The 17,453-nt window shown below is 41.4% G+C and overlaps 1 protein-coding gene across 2 annotated transcripts in view; it reads right to left on the reverse strand.

Moving 5' to 3' along the window:
• The window catches only part of CILK1 (ciliogenesis associated kinase 1), a 40,244-nt gene that overhangs the window by 21,384 nt on the left and 1,407 nt on the right, over positions 1–17,453 (reverse strand). The window contains exons 2-4 of one of the 2 annotated variants that reach the window (XM_518544.9): positions 15,541–15,595; positions 10,135–10,256; positions 8,667–8,746 (exon numbers count right to left, since the gene is read on the reverse strand). In XM_518544.9, the coding sequence (XP_518544.6) occupies positions 8,667–8,746; positions 10,135–10,256; positions 15,541–15,595 (257 nt within the window). Of the gene's footprint in view, positions 1–8,666; positions 8,747–10,134; positions 10,257–11,110; positions 11,217–15,540; positions 15,596–17,453 lie in introns of those variants that run through there. The other variant, XM_063813126.1, reaches the window with a different exon arrangement.

Raw genomic sequence — 17,453 nt, forward strand, 5'->3', positions numbered from 1 at the left:
CCTATAGTATTCAGTACAGTAACATGCTGTAGAGGCTTACAGTCTAGGAACAACAGGCTATACCATATAGTCCAGCTATGTAATAGGCTATACCATCTAGGTGTGTCTAAGTAAGTGTACTCTATGATGTTTGCACAACAACAAAATTGTCTAACAACACATTCTCAGAACATATCCAGTCATCAAGTGATGCGTAACTGTACTTATTTCCATTAATAATGTGCCCTTTACTCCTTTTTGTCTACATCAATCCCAACTTTTGCCATCCTCCAACACCTGTTTTGAGTTTTGCTTCTTCCATCATGCCATTCTAACATGGTAGCCTTCATTCATTCATTCATTCGACCAACACATTTTCACTGAGCATCTACTCCATGCCAGGCAACAGATTAGGTTCTAAGGATTCAGAAACAATGCAATGGACATGACTCTTGCCCTCATGGACATAATAGGCCCTCCCCTCTAACTCCGGTTGAGCTCTATCAACTTGAGGTATGTTAACCATTTTTTTTTTTTTTTGAGACGGAGTCTTGCTCTGTCGCCCAGGCTAGAGTGCAGTGGCACAATCTCAGCTCACTGCCAGCTCTGCCTCCTGGGTTCACGCCATTCTCCTGCCTCAGCCTCCTGAGTAGCTAGGACTACAGGCGCCTGCCACCACACCCTGCTAATTTTTTGTATTTTTAGTAGAGGCGGGGTTTCACCATATTAGCCAGGGTAGTCTCGATCCCCTGACCTCATGATCCACCCGCCTCAGCCTCCCAAAGTGCTGGGATTACAGGTGTAAGCCACCGCGCCTGGCTAACCATTTTTTATGAATTAGGCGGAAGCACTTTAAGGGCAGAGGCCACATTTATATTTCTTATGAATGCCTGGCACAGTGGCAGGAGCACTGTGGTCTCATAATATATTCTTGCTGATTGAACAAAGGACTTTCGTCTGTAGGGAACATTAAACAGCTTAATGTTAACACATCTACCTGAGCCAAGCACCAGGGTCAACTAGAGAGCAAACCAGAGCTGTGAGGAGGATGGGAGGGAGGAAACCCATGAGACAGCACTGAGAACTGAGAGAGAACAATGACCCAGTAGTGCAGGGGACAATGAGGGCTCAGAGCTGGTTGTCCTTGTGACAGAGGGAGTTGTATTAGTTGAATGAATGAATGAAGGCAGGAACTCTAGTAGGACTAAATCTTAGTCAAGGTTGTTTTCCAAAGACTGTCACTGCCCTAGAGCAAAGGGAGGGTGATTGTGATGTGGTTATATGTGAAAATACACTAATTGCCATTATCATGGAAAGGAACAATATTTTAGTAATAGGACAATCCTCTCTGTTCATCATTCTAAAGACAACAGTACTTAATACTGGGTCAAGTTCCAAATGGATAGTATTATACTATGGCATAATGGCGGATCTGTAGGAGAAGTAGCTGGCATAGATGGACAAAGTGAATGTAATTACAGAGCCTAGAACCCAGTAAATACAGAAGGGGATGAAGGTATAGAAGTGATCAGATACATTCAAGAGGGCATAAGTGAGAGGAGGAAGTACTTCCTTCCCATCACGGGGTTGCTTTTATTTTCCACAATCCAAGGCATTGATGAGATCAAAAAAGTTTGACATGGGTTAAACCAGAGACAGGCACAGCAAGTTTGCTATTTTATAGCACATGCATACACGGGTTTGTATGTATATTGTGAAATATTTATGAATATATATTCCACTGCTCATTCTTTATCCTGCCATTGTACTGGTACATACCTAATGGCCTTCCTCATACAATTCCTTGAAATATCCTAGTGAACTTAATAGTAAAATAAACCAAAATTATACATAAGAACCAAACTTGAGGTTGTCAACTCAACAAATGCAAAGAGCGTTCAGTATCAGTCAAGAATGGCCTTTAAAATGAAAGAAAAGATTTCTGATATGGACACATTTAGATGCTTATGATCAGCCTAATTAAATAAAGATTTATTCATGCCCACCACAGTGGGTGACATCTCTAAGACTTAGTATAACTGAGTCATTGTGTTTGGACCCTCTGTTCTTCAGAGCACCCTCCAGCTTGCAGAAGGCCTGATTGTGTGTTTCCATTTTGGAATTGGCTTAAGAATGTGTAAGGATACAAGCAGTGATTACAGTGATCTTTTGTCAATGCACCTGCGACCTCTGAAAATACATGAATTGTGAGACCATGGTTTGTCTTCCTAAAAACTCAGAGTGTTCAAAACATTCCAGTGAAAAAAAGGAATGGCAGGCATCATTTTCTTACTCAACAGATGGGAAAACTGAATCATGGTGGCAGGGGGCGGTAGATGAATTACTCCCAATTCCACCAAGAAATGTGTCATAGCTATTATAGTGTCCAGCTCTACTCTCCCTTTCAATCCATATAGCTAAATCTTTTTTTTTTTTTTTTTTTTTTTTTTTGTAAGACAGAGTCTTGCTGGTCGCCCAGGCTGGAGTGAAGTGGCATCATCTCAGCTCAAAGCAACCTCCACCTCCCGGGTTCAAGCAATTCTCATGCCTCAGGCTCCCAAGTAGCCGGGATTACAGGCCTGCACCACCATGCCCGGCTAATTTTTGTATTTTTAGTAGAGACAGGATTTTGCCATGTTGGTCAGGCTGGTCTCCAACTCCTGGCCTCAAGTGATTCACCCGTCTCAGCCTCCCAAAGTGCTAGGATTACAGGCGTGAGCCACTGTGCCCGGCCCATATAGCTAAATCTTGATTTGTTGTTTTGATCCTCTCAAGTCTAGATTAATGCTATTTCCCCTCATAGACTCCCTTTTTCTCATTTAGTTGGGGTAATTATTATTTCCAAACTTATGTGGCAGTTCCGTTATAATGGGTCCTTTGTTCTGCAGCCCCTACCCACTATGGCAACTCCCTCTGGCATCATCTAGAACACCCACCACAACAAACTTGTGTCTTCTCTCTGCTCAGTTCTTCCTATCATCAATTCATACTCAGATGCAAGTATCGTGCTCACACTCCAGACCTCGTTCTTTGTTTCCACCGTAGTCATGCTCCTGTAAACACTGGCCACTCCTCCCATCAGCCAAGCTTTATCCTCTCCCTCACTGCTAACTCCTCTTTAATCATACACTTCCACAGAGGACATGCACACTAATGAAATGAGGGGAAGGAAGATTCCGATTCCCCACATATCCCTTTAAGCAGCTTCTCTTTTTATGGGCCCTACTTCAGGCTCAAAAAAAGCAAGGGAAAATGGCTGGGAAAGAAAATTAATTGCTAACAGACTATAAAAATGACTGATGAAAAACTGTATCTGTCAGTTGACATATGCTGTATTTGTTATATTGACTTCAAGTAGAAGTCTTTATAACAAATTTGTGAATATATCTGTAGACTATCTAGCCCTCTGTTAAGTACTGAATAATGTAGCAATGGGCTGTTATTAGCCTTATACACATGAGATCTATTCCTGGTAATTAAAAGTATAAGATCCTTATGTCATATACAGGTGCTTTTCATGTCTATTTTAACATGACATTACTATTTCCTTACAAGCGGCAATGCCGCATAGTGGGTAGGTGTGCAGATCAGCCAAGTTGCCTGATTTCAAATCATAATTCTGTTACTCACTGGCTGAAAAGTACTTATCCTTCCTGTGCCTTAGTTTTCTTATCTGTAAAATGGGGAAATAATAGCATCTACCTAATAGGGTTGTTCTGCAGGATTAAATGTGTTATATTTGTAAAGTTTTTTTTTTGTTTGTTTTTTGTTTTGTTTTGTTTTGAGACAGTCTCACTCTGTCACCCAGGCTGGAGTACAGTGGTGCCATCTCGGCTCACTGCAACCTTTGCCTCCTGGGTTCAAGCTATTCTCCTGCCTCAGCCTCCCAAGTAGCTGGGATTATGACCAGCTAATTTTTGTATTTTTAGTAGAGACGGGGTTTCGCCATGTTGGTCAGGCTGGTCTCGAACTCCTGACCTCAGATGATCCGTCCACCTTGGCTTCCCAAAGTGCTGGGATTACAGGCATGAGCCACTGCGCCCAGGCTATAAAGCTTTTTGAGCAGTGCTTGCACATTAATACCTTGCAAGAGCTGGTCATTAACAGTACTAATATTAACACATTCTCTCATTTTACTCTCCTACAACCTGTTAAAGTAGGGAGGCAGACATGGCTCCATTTTTTGCTAATAAGAATTACATCTGACATGCTCCATCGGTGAGGAGGTAGTACTAAAACTCTGATTCGTAGCAGGGTTCCAGTTCTGCTGATGTGTGCAATGTGACCTAAAACAATAAGCCTACTTCTTCCTTTGGGCTTCTGATTCACAATGGAAACCCTTTTAGTTGGGGTCATTCAGAGATCACGCAACAGCAAAGTGCTATTATGATAAGAACCTTCCTGTTCAAAACTGTTTGACTTCCAGAAGACAGGAACAGACCTTCAATTTAATTTCACCCCTATATGCCAGCTGAATAACAGAGGGATTTTCTTTCATCCTGGCAGAAAATGTGTGTGCTTACTTTTTCATTAATAACCCTTGGGCAAGGAAAACATCAAGCCACAAAGAAGGCTTTCTCCCCTCTACCACATTTTGTTATTGATGAATCAGATATGAATATATGGAAATAACCAGAGAATCTTCAAACACTATGAATTTATACAGGACACTTTCCTGCTGTGGAAACTTTAATTTCCCAGATATTATTAAATTCAAACCTACAATGTTTTTATCAAGAAGGCTAGAACGACGGCAATGCATAGAAAGGCAATGGACTATCTCAAGGTCATGCACAGCAAGACAGTGAGGAAACACAGAGGCAGAGAACCATCTCTTGGTGCAAAACATTGTCCTTCAGACTGTCCAATGCATTTCTATTTCTGGCACGAATAAGTGTGACCTGGATATCTGTAAGGTCAAGTCAGAGTTGAAACAGACCATTTGCATTAATTATTTAATTCCTGCAAAGGACATATGCTTTGGCATTGCTCAATCAGTACCAAGTAGAGCTGTATTTTCATTCCCCGTAGGAAGGAAATAGTGACATGAAGTATGGCCATAGCAACTACCTGCAGCACTGTTCTCCCCTCTCAGAGGAGTCTACCCCCCAGAGGCAGAATGCACCTCCTCACAGTGAGAATGGGCTACCAGAGAAAAGCCTGAAATTTACATGACTAATCTTTGAAGTGCTTTAAGTGCTTTTTTTCCATTGCTGAAGGAAAGAAATATAGAGGTACACGTGCACTTAACCAAAGTCAATACCATACAAAAACCATTAGACAATTTCTAAAAATCATTTAGCAGTGAAAATGGGATAGGGGCTGGGTGCAGTGGCTCACTCCTGTAATCCTGGCACTTTGGGAGGCCAAGATGGGTGGATCACTTGACAGCAGGAGTTCGAGACCAGGCTGGCCAACATGGTGAAAACCCCATCTCTACTAAAAATACAAAAATTAGTCGGGCGCCGGGTGCAGTGGCTCACGCCTGTAATCCCAGCACTTTGGGAGGCTGAGGCGGGTGGATCATGAGGTCAGGAGATCGAGAACATCCTGGCTAACATGGTGAAACCCGTCTCTACTAAAAAATACAAAAAATTAGCCGGGTGTGGTGGCACGCGCCTGTAGTCCCAGCTACTCAGGAGGCTGAGGCAGGAGAATGGCGTGAACCCGGGAGGCGGAACTTGCAGTAAGCTGAGATCGCGCCACTGCACTCCAGCCTGGGTGACAGAGCGAGACCCATCTCGAAAAAAAAAAAAAAAAAAAAATTAGCCAGGCGTGGTGGCATGCACCTGTAGTCCCAGCTACTCAGGTGGCTGAGGCATGAGAATCGCTAGAACCTGGGAGGCAGAGGTTGCAGTGAGCCGAGATTGCGTGACTGCACTCCAGCCTGGGTGACAGGGTGAAACTGAAATTAGTCTCTATACCACTTACAATGATTATTATTTTCTTCACCTCTTATTCTCTTGTTCTCGGTGAGCACAGGCAGGTTTTTCTAATCAAGCATGGCAAACAGGCATAGGCTATCTGAACTAATCTCCACTCAACCACTTTATTGCAATGGGACCTTTCACAGGTTTTTGAACTTCTCTGAACCTTAGTTTCCTCTTTTTTGTAAAGACTAGATAACACCTATTTGTTCTACCTGATAAATTGGCAAGGAAATAAGGTAACAGATAAAATGTTAAGCTCAAACTGGAACTGGGCACTTAATTGCTGAGGAAAAGTGTCAACAAGAATCTCTGGTAATGGCAATGGTGTTGAGGCTATAAAAGCCAAGGTCCGACCTTCTCCATAAACTGAGCCTTCCCTGGTACCTTGTGGTCTGAGTGTCTAGAGCATGGAGGGAAACACAGTGCAGAGTTCCAACAAACTGTTTTGACACAGTAATATATGGATGCTAAATTATGTGCTACAGATGAGTGTGTGTGTGTGTGTGTAAGATGAATGTATATGTAGGTATATATGCATGTGGGTATGTGTACATGTAGATGTTTGCATGTGTCTGCATGTGTCTTGGGGTGCTTATGTGTGGTCTATGTGTTTGTGTGTGTGTGTGTGTGTATATATATATATATATATATATATATATATATATATGCATACATTTGATTAGGTAGAGGCCTGGACAGAAGGCTACTTTCTGGCAACAAGTATCTGGGTCTAAAGAATAGCAACAAAAGTGAGAAAGAAGAGAAAACCAAAGAATATTAACTTTTGTTTAAGTCTACCACTCAGTTCCCAGTACTGAGAAAATAGCCTGAACAACTGAGACACTATGACTGGTCTCTATCTGAAAATGTGTTATCTCTTTTGAGAATCCCATTGAATTCTCATTATTTCTTTTCCCTGAGCTCTTAATCTAATAAGTGACCTTTCTCCTACTTGTCCCTAAGATACCATGCCAGAAGTTTTTAATGTTTTGCAAATTCACACCATCTCTTGTGAATTCTTGTGAATAAAGGCCCAAGTGCTAGTTCTACAAATGTCAGTGGAATCAGAGAAAACTTGTACTAGAAACTTTTGACTAGAACTGGTTCACAATTTGACTCAGTCTTGCATAGTACATGCTGATTACTCAGTATGTGCCTGAGGCAGACTAGGATTTGCAGATAGCCTAGGTTTGTCTGTGTTTCATTTAGTCTCTAATTGTAAGCAGCTACCTCGGAAGTAAAGGACAGGCTGGTAATGATCCCAGATGCACTATGCCACCTTCTTCAGCACAAGGTCTTTTCTACTCACTGTTAATTTACATCAAATCTAAACTAGCTACTCAGGAGGCTGAGGCAGGAGGATCGCTAGAGCCCAGGAGTCCAAGGCCAGCCTGGGCAGCATATTGAGACCTTCTCTTAAAAAAAGTTTAAAAATCTGAACTGACTATATTATCAAAGGGCTTCCACCCAGTCTCCTTGAGTAATAAAACTTATTTGTTGGTGCAATATTTACAATGGCAACAACATCCTTGGACTGAGAGTAAATGGATTTCTACCTATGCAAAATCAGCTTCGCCCATCTGTCTGTATATTACAATGACCTCAAATGACCTCCTGAGAAGACTTCTGGCCCACCTGTGGATACGTCCATCTGGTGGCTCTGTGCTCACAAGAAGTATTGATCCAACCCCAGCTGGGTCTGTGTCTAGTTAGTAACAACAAGCAGCAATACTCCAGGTAGTTGCTGGAAAATAGAACCTCAAACTCATTGCTGCTTAATACCTTTCAAAAGCTCAGCTAAGAACAACGGTGATGGGGGATTTCCAGAATGGTATGTGGTCATCGTTCCTTTGGATATTCTAAATTTCTCCCCAGCCTAACCAGACCATCTGTAGAACAACTCAGACTGGTCCCCGTAGAAATGTTTTCTCTGATTAGGTGATGTAATTGGCCTCCATTGAGGGATATGACAAAAAACTGCCCTCTAAAACCCATCACTGTGTTTATGATAAAGTCATGTTACATACCGTCCTCTCTAAAGGGTCCATGAAAAAAGCTTCTCTCTGGTCTTGGTATCAAGAATAGTTCTGCTTTTCTTGGGTAACTGGTCTCTTTTTACCTACGTGTGTTGTAACTGGTAATATTTCACATTTTGCATGGTCTGACAACGAGCTCACAATCAAATCTTAGCCTGCTTCTTCTACTGAAATGAAACTTGCTGGCATGCATTTTGAGGACTAACCTCACCTCTGGCTATATCCACACCTTGTTTTGCCTTTGTCTCTTTTTTTAGTTGGCTAATTTTTAATTTATTCTATTTTCCTGTGTCGCACACATTTTGTTAGACTACTTTTAAACTCACTTGAAACAAGTTGAAATATAAATACATTAGAAAAATGAGAAGTAACAGTGAAGCACTGTTAGTGGACCAAACATAATACATGAAACTGCTCAGAATTCTAATTGTAGGTTTCTCATTTAACATACTACTCAATGGTCAGAAACAATATTTAGATCTATAACCAACAAGCTTAATGTTAAAGCCTACAGAATAAAAACATGCAGACACAATAAGTAATGAGGGAAATTCAGAGATCAAGTTATAAAAGTTAATATATTTTAAAATCCATTGTCAGCCTCTCAACTCTTCAACCTTTTCTGGGAGTCAGCTACAAAAAATATTAATGTTTCCTACAACTTCTACTTGATAACAACATTTCACTGCTCTTCAAAAGCACAACACTCCGAATCACCTACCGTGTTTGTGAATAAATGCGAGTCCTTGTAATATCTGATACATGATATTCCTTATAGCAGACTCAGGAAACAACTTATTTCTGTATGAGGCAGAGGAAAACAAAGTTATAAATCAGAGGCCAGATCCTTTGATAATAAATACTAAAGAATACCATTTGTCCATACAGGAGAGCTACCTTATAAACACCAAATATATTCACATGTTACAAAAACAAAAAGATTAAACATTTGATAGTAAGCCAAAAAAAAGTTTTTCCTCCAACATAGCATATAAATATCAAAAAATCTCCTCTCTCCATGATTCAAACTAAAACTTTAAAAATTTTTGGTGGGGAAAATTTGAGGTCTTCCAGATGAAGCCCTTATGCAATGCAATGGCTAACATTTTCCTCCTGGCTGGGCAAAACACACAGCACACTGCTGTCATTGTGAATAAAGATGATATTTGTTCATTCAGATCACTCAGAGGAGTACTGTGAATGGCATTCATTTTGCCACAAAAAATGTGCCCAAGAGGCTCCATACGGTTCACCTTTGAAGTTCAAAATTACCGTCGCAGGTAAATTTCTTATTAGCCTCCTCTTGCCAGCATGCAATTACCTGAGTACTGCAGCAAGAGAGGAACTGAAATAAACCTAGAACTTTTCAACAGAGGTCTCAAAATCCAGGAAGCTGTGTCCACCCTTGACTTCTAGTTGCTCTGCCCATATGTCCTAGTGGTAATGGAAAACTGCAATGTCTATTAAGTCTGAGCTTCTTTGGATGAATAACTCTTCTTTTTTTTTGAGATGGAGTTTTGCCCTTGTTGACCAGGCTGGAGTGCAATGGTGTGATCTCCGCTCACTCCAACCTCCGCCTCCCATGTTCAAGTGATTCTCCTGCCTCAGTATCCCTAGTAACTGGGATTACAGGCATGCCCCACCATGCCCAGCTAATTTTGTATTTTTAGTAGAGACGGGGTTTCCCCATGTTGGTCAGGCTGGTTGTGAACTCCTGACTTCAGGTGATCGCCCGCCTCGGCCTCCCAAAGTGCTGGGATTACAGGCGTCAGCCACTGCGCCCAACCTGGATGAATAACTCTAAAATAAGAAAATGACTGCATTGAGAACAGCTTCCCTGAAGCTATCAGAGGGCCTCTAAAGTAGAAATATGGGTGGGCCCCACACCTAACTGGCAGCTTTCAACATGAAAGCCCAGTAGCGTGAATGTTAAAGGATTGGAGAAAAAATCAGAATAATGCAATAAGAAAAGAAGAGCACACCAGCATGGCACATGTATACATATGTAACTAACCTGCACATTGTGCACATGTACCCTAAAACTTAAAGTATAATAATAATAAAATAAAATAAAAAATAAAAAATAAAAAAAATAAAAAAAGGAGAGAAAGAAAACACAAAAGCAGAAAGAAAACACATCTGCTTTGCCTATTTATTTCTATAATAAGATAATGATGACCAAACTGTACCTCTCTTTAATGAGCTGGTAAAGATTTTCCTTCATGTACTCGAAGATAAAATAAAGATGATCATTTTCCCTGATAACTTCTTTTAATTTGACTACATTGGCATGGTTGAGCTTCTTTAAAGACTAAAAGGCAAGGAAGAAACACAAAACAAAACAAATATTAGAGAAAATCTGTTGTTGAAAAAGAAAAGTAATCCTATGTATACTTGGAAAGAAACAACTAATTTTAGAACCACAGAAATGTCCTAAATTATATTTTATTGACAATTTAATAAATAGTATACCTCTGAAATTTATAGTAACTTTACATAGAAAAACTACTTCAATGAACTGAGTAGAAGGTACGTATTCGACCAGTAAATGGTATTTCTGGCTGCCCCCAGCACCAGGCAATGTACCAGGGCTATTTTGGGCCTACCCCCTCCAGATGATGGAATTCAGGCTGTGGAAGAAGCCAGAGGGGAATCAATAAAAGCAGCTTAGATTTTTCTAGCTGCAGCTGCAGTGGGCTGAGATCACCAGCTAACAGTTTGCAGACACTCTGAATAGGAAATTGTTCAAAACGACGAAGGGTTGATGGCCTGCTTCTCTTGACTTTTGTCTGACTCATGTATGTCCATGAGGCATAGAGCACTCCTTCTTACAATGTGAGTTTGAGTTACAGAGGACCAGAAGGAGACGGAAGGACCCTGAAGTAAGACAAGAGAAATCCCTCTGCTTCGAAGAACAACGAAGGCAAAAAGTCAGGCAGTGGATGAGGAATGAGAGGGTGGCTCAGAAAATGGTGCGTGGCCTTATATGTGTGAAGATTACTCATCTTCACACATATGTACCTTTCCTCTTCCTGGAACATGTGCATACATGTGAGTATAGCCATGTGCACACTGTTTTCTGTTTGTATTGCTAGTTCTGTTGATAGTGAACAAATCAATTTTGTATTAGTAAGCAGCATCCATCTTCTTGTACAGCAGACATACCTAAAACTGTTGGTTTGGATAATCAGAATCTGATCGACTGTCTCCTTCATGAAAGCCTCCAAGTGTCACTTTGGCCAGTGAGATGAATCCTTTAATTAAAATAGCCCTTTCCTCATACATAGAGAAGGGAGTCCAATATTAAGTTATCTTCGAATTTCACTAAAAAGAACATCCTTTTTATAAAACAAAGAAAACATCTGAAGAGGAAAGTGTTAAAACAAATATCCTCATCTAGAAGAAAACTCAGTGATAAAGTACCCAGGGTTCAAAGCTTGGGAATGTGTAATATAATCAGTTACTTCAAGCAGCTGGCGAGAGAGAGGAAATATGGTCAGTAAAAGAGAACAAAATAAGACTCTCTGGAGCTTCCTCCCCAGAAGAATAGTTCCTGCCAACATACTTCTCTGGCAGGGAATCCTCAGCTGTTTTGGCCAATTGTTTTGCTAGATCCTTCTAGTATGGACCAAAGGGGCTGATTACTTCTTTTAGTCGGGTTGGATTCCTGGTTCTCCATGAGTAACAAATATAAACATTGCTTAACTTCTAAGTATTCACTAAACTCTCAGTGATCACAGCTATCTTTTATGCCTGTTTGCTTAAAACGCATCACAAGCAATGGCTGAGGTAGCTAGTGGATGAGCAGCCTTGGGGAAAATTCATTCAGCAGAAAATGAAGTGGTTTTAAAGCTTTTCTGGGAGAGAATTCTAGGCAAGGAGTGGGGTGCCTCCAGCTCTTAGCCTGAAGTGTGTTTGGAGCCATGAATTACTGGCCCAACTCTATGGCAGCTCACAGCTCTTGTTTCTAGGTGAGGCTCATGAACAAGAAAGTCCCTAGTAGTTTAATATAAAAAGAATTAATTTTGTGTGGGGGACGTCAAGTGACTGGCTTTATGAAGATGTATTTCCAGAAAGAGGCATCTTATTTTGGCTCAGGAAAGGATTCCAAAGCAGAGATAGAGGCAGGTCAGTTGTGTCAGAGTGGAGAAGCAGAAGTAGCAAATTAAGCCCAATCAACAGTCCAAATGTGGACTGTTTATCCTCATGGATGAAGCTTTCAGTTGGATATTACCAATGTTGTCCACATCAGGGACTGAGCAACACTTTCTAACTATTAAAACAACAATGTACTGGGCCCCCAGGGTATCCTGGGGCTTAAGATGCAGTGCTTGCTCTTAAGAGGCAAACAACCTAATTGGAAAGTCAGGACATGGATACAAAATACATCTAATAAAATAAAGAAGATCATATTAAGTGTCAAGGGAATGACAGAAACAAGGACCATCAGAGATGTGTCAAGGAGTAATCAGCAAACCCTGAGTGGTCAGTGGGAGCATCACCAAGATGTGACTTGAAGGAAGAGTGACACCTGGATGAGCTTGCTGGGAGGGAGCGGGCATGTCAGGAGGGAAGCCCACTGCAGGTAAGGCATGGAAACTGAGTGGAGGACTCTGTGTCTGGGGGATGAAGGATGAGAATCAACCTAGTTTGGTTCTGAGGGAGACTCATCTGTAAGACTTTGGCTGGAGAAGTGGGCAGGGCGCAAACCATTTGGATGCCACGTATATACCTGCTGAGTTCTTCTGGTGAATCTGCTGCCTTAAGTAGAGTTGCAGAGGGAGATGCCTGACTTGATGAGGTTGAAAAGTAAATGGCGTGTGGGAAAGCTGCACTGAAGAAAGAAGTTTGGAAGGTAATGTAAGAAAAGGAAAGAGGTAGAAACTCAAGGGGAGAAGGGCTTGGGACTTTTTTGGGTTAGAGAGAATGGTGGGCACATTTATAGACTAAAAAGAATGAGCAGGTGGAAAAAAAAAGAGTTTAATGATATGGGAAGGAGGGGGAAATTGTTGCAGCAAGAACCTACAGATATAAAAAATTAAGATGGTTAAAGAAAACCAAAACAGCAAAGGAACACGGTAGGCAGAATATAGGCAGCCTATGGTTTCAAGATGGTGTCTAGAACAGCATAGTGCCATGTAAGACTATGCTTCTAAGAAAAATAGCACCAGGTGCCATTCCCCGCATGACATCATGGGAGCAGGGATTCCCCTCCCTGCCATGGCCGTGAGGTGCAGAATATCCCTGAAGTCCACAGGGTCTTCATGGGCAGACATGGAAATATACAGGCAGGCAGCAACGAGGAGAAAGGAAGAAGGAACAGTGGCGTGGTGAGTATCCAGGATTTCCCTTCAGTTCCCTTTGCTGCTGGAATGAAGCAGCTGGCAGGACATGAGAAACGATAGTGATAAGAGGCCTTCAGTGACCTTCCTTTCCCTTCCCCTTCTGAGTCAGCAGGCACAAAAAAGAAGGACCTCATCAAGGAGGAAGGGATGAGGAATCTTGTAAGGTGCGCCTCCTTTCTACCCGCTTCTGCCTTCCCTCCCCGCTGTGTTCAGGGTTAGGCTGTGGCCCAGTGCTGGTAAGTCTGTGTGAGGCCCAACAAGCGCGTGGGTGTGGGGGTGGGGAGGATCCCAGTTGGCAGCCGATGTGGCATCTGTGCAGGCAAGGAAAACGAGTGGGAGTTGTCTGGTGGTCATCAGCTAGAGGAGCAGTTTCTTCAACTATCTTGCCGAGGCAGTCACTTGCTTCCTAAGACGCTATGTGCCCATAGTTTTTCTAAACTGTATATATGAGTAATCTCTTTTGAATTAGAACTAATACACAATTAGCTGTATGGAAAAATAAAGGTTTAACATCCAAGCCATGGATACCTCTCAGAACTTCATGTCACAGAGAAAATGTCCTTGGATTATCTTTGTTTTTTATCTCTGATGTTTGTTTTTTTATATCTGATGTTTTCGGATCATCTCAAACTTTTATTTTCTAGAACAGAAGTTGGCAAACTATGTCCCATGGGTGAAATCCAGCCCACCACATGTTTTTGTATAGTCCACAAGCTAAGAATATTTTTGTTTTTGTTTTTTTAAGACTGAGTCTTGCTCTGTCACCCAGGCTGCAGTGCAGTGGCACAATCTTGGCTCACTGCAACCTCCACTTCCTGGGTTCCAGCGATTCTCCTGCTTCGGCTTCCTGAGTAGCTGGGATTAGAGGCGCCCACCACAACACCTGGCTAATTTTTGTATTTTTAGTAGAGAAAGGCTTTCACCATGTTGGCCAGGCTGGTCTCGAACTCCTGACCTCAAGTGATCCACCAGCCTCAGCCTCCCAAAGTGCTGGGATTACAGGTGTGAGCCACCACACCCAGCCCAAAAAAGATAAAAAAGAATACTTTTATAAATGAACGGTTGCAATCAGTTTGATGACAGGGAACACTAACTTTGAACTCCAATTAAGTTAAATATTATGTCCCCTCAAAAAGAATATCATTCTTCTCACTGGAAGACCTCTAATACAGAAAATTATACTAAATTATTATTACATTTTATATTTTATAAATAAAAATTTTATGGAAATTTGTTTTTGCTCTTGTTACACATGTATCTATATAACATCTTCAATATGACCTTTTAGTCCTAGAAGCATAAAAGACTGACTATCTGGCCCTTTACAGAAAACGTTTGCTGATCCCTGCTTTAGACTTGTAACCTCACTTCCACATACAGGACCCCTTTGGAGAAAAAGAAAGGGTGTTTTTCAGTATTCTATTAGGTGTTTCAAACAGGGCTGGGTGAGAGGACTAAAATTAGATGAAGCACCACTCCACTGCACAAGAAGAGAATTATGCATGTAAAACTCAATGTGATCAATCTACTCTGACAGAGAGAAAAATTGGAACAAAATCAATAGAAGAAGGGGCAGGGGGAAAGGAGGAGAATAATGAATCCCAGGGGCAGGGGGAAAGGAGGAGAATAATGAATCCAGTCAGAAGGCTGAATAAAAGTAAAGATCGGTGCTCCACAATGCTTGACATGGCACAAAAGAAGGACCTCAGCAAGGAGGAATGGATGAGGAATCTTGTAAGGTGCCTCCTTTCTACCTGCTTCTGCCTTCCCTCCCCTCTGTGTTCAGGGTTAGGCGGTGGCCCAGTGCTGGTAAGTCTGTGTGAGGCTCAACAAGCGCAAGGGTGTGGGGGTCAATGAATTTCCTCACAGAAAGTGGAGTGCAAATTATTAGAGCAAGAAACTGAAGTAAGTACTGCTATTATGTCTAGGAAAAACACTCCACAAGTGATTTTCCTTTACGTTAATAATTAAGAAAATAATTAGGCAATAATAATTCACTAAATCAACACATTCAACTTCTTTATATTGAAATATATTGATATAAGTGATCCATTAAAGATGAAAGCTTTCTAATAACAGTATATACAATTATACCATAATCTTCTGCTTCAGCTGTAATGTTATCATTTGCCTCCCTTTCCAGCATTAGTGAAAAAATTCAAATGAAATGACTATATCAACTATAAATCTAAGCATGTACAAAGCTATTTTAATCATCCATAAATTATTCCTTGGTATATTAATATATACCTTAACCTCCCGAAGGTTCATGCATTCCTCCCAGGAATAAAATTTTCTTTTCATTCTAGAAGAGAAGAAAGAAACAAACAGCACACTTATTCTCAGTAATAGGTTAAACTTTGCTTTTAGAAAAATGCTTCCATTCTGATCCTAATTAACAGTACTTAAAGTGGGTTTAAATTTCTACCCAGTATTATACTATCCCAAACCAGCACTTATTTTCAAACGGCAGTGCAATAATCCTAAGTCACAAATTTTGCCAGTAGCAGTGGTGTGGTGCAGTCCAAAGAGGCCTGGACTGCTGTCTTACTCTACACTAACTAACTAACCTTGCTCTGGAAGGAAATTGCTCAGGCTTATTCTATTTAGACCAGAGCTGTCCAGCAGAACTTTCTATATTGGTGTAACTGCTCTGTGCTGTCCAGGACGGTAGCCACTAGACACATGTGGCTACCGAGCACTTTGGCATGTGGCTAGCACAATGTGGGAACTGAATTTTAATTTTAATTAAATTTAAATTTAAATGCCACATATGGTTACTTGCTATCATACTAGACAGCAGAGTTCTAGACCCTCTAGTGCAGGAGTCAGCAAACTATGACCCATGGGCCAAAACCTCACCACCATCTGTTTCTGTACAGCCCACGAGCTAAGAATGGCATTTACCTTTTTAAATTGGGGGACAAGTCAAAAGAAGAATAATATTTCATAATGTGAAAATTTTGTGCAATTCAAATTCCAGTTTCTATAAGTGAAATTTTATTGGAACACAACCATACTCATTCATTTATATACTGCCTGTGGCTGCTTTCAAACTACAACAGCAGAACTGAGTAGTTGCAAGAGACCATATGGCCTGTGAAGCTTAAAATATTTACAGCCTGGCCCTTCATAGAGAAAGTTTGCCAACCCCTGGTCTAGAGCCTCAATGGAGAAAAGAAAACTCCAGAGTTAATCAGAAATCCAAGTTTCAAGGTTATATTTTTCAGTGCATTTCAATCACATTGTCTCATTTGTCTTATAGCAGTCCTGTGAAACAGATAGGACAGCTGAGGAAACAGAAACAGAGAAGGTACACGACTTTCCCGAGGTCTCACTGCTGGCCAATAACAAACTTCCCATCTCTCCAGCTCACTCTGTCCTTGTCACACTGTCTCCCGGTAGAGTGATCAAATCCTTTATTCATGCCCCAAATATTATTTAGCCCCTGCTATGTAGTACAGTAGGTGCCTTGTCAGGCACTGGAGAGACAATGATGAGAAAGACATCCCTCATGAAACTGACATCATGGCAGGAAGGTAGAAAATAATTTTATGTACCAAGTGCTGTGAAGAAAGGAAAAGGGCCTATAAAAGTGAACCTGACGGGAGCAGTGGCTCAGCCAAATGATGCAGCAATTTGTAGGTCACATTAAACATTTGGGGCTTCATCCTAAAACTGCCAGGAAGACATTGGAAGCTGTCTTGGTTTGGATTCCTCCAAAAGCAGGGCCTGGGCAAGAACTTGGGTGCAGGTAGTTTATTTGGGAGGTGATTCCAGGAAGCCAGGGCAAGGAGCAGGAGACTGAGAAAAGAGAGGTAGGGAACCCAATAATGGGTGTATGAGTAAGCCAATAACAGGGTTGGCAACTGGCTCAGGCAGGCTGGGGACCTTTTAAGGAGCTGGACAGAATGCACCTTGGTTGAAAGTCTCCCACATGCACTTGGGATGGGGTGCTGGCATGGGCATAGAGCTGTGCGCTACAGCTGCACTGACATCAGGTGGGAGCAAGGGATGTGTTCATGCAACACAAAGAACATTTGGTCAAGTAGTTTTTGATGATGGAAGTTGTATGTTTAAAATAATCCCTTTGGTCTGATATGAATAGGGGGAAAAAAGCCAGGAGCCCTAGTGGCGGAGGACCTCATGGTGGAGGTGGCAAA

This window comes from Pan troglodytes, chromosome 5, assembly GCF_028858775.2.
Source record: "Pan troglodytes isolate AG18354 chromosome 5, NHGRI_mPanTro3-v2.0_pri, whole genome shotgun sequence".
Lineage (NCBI taxonomy): Eukaryota > Metazoa > Chordata > Mammalia > Primates > Hominidae > Pan > Pan troglodytes.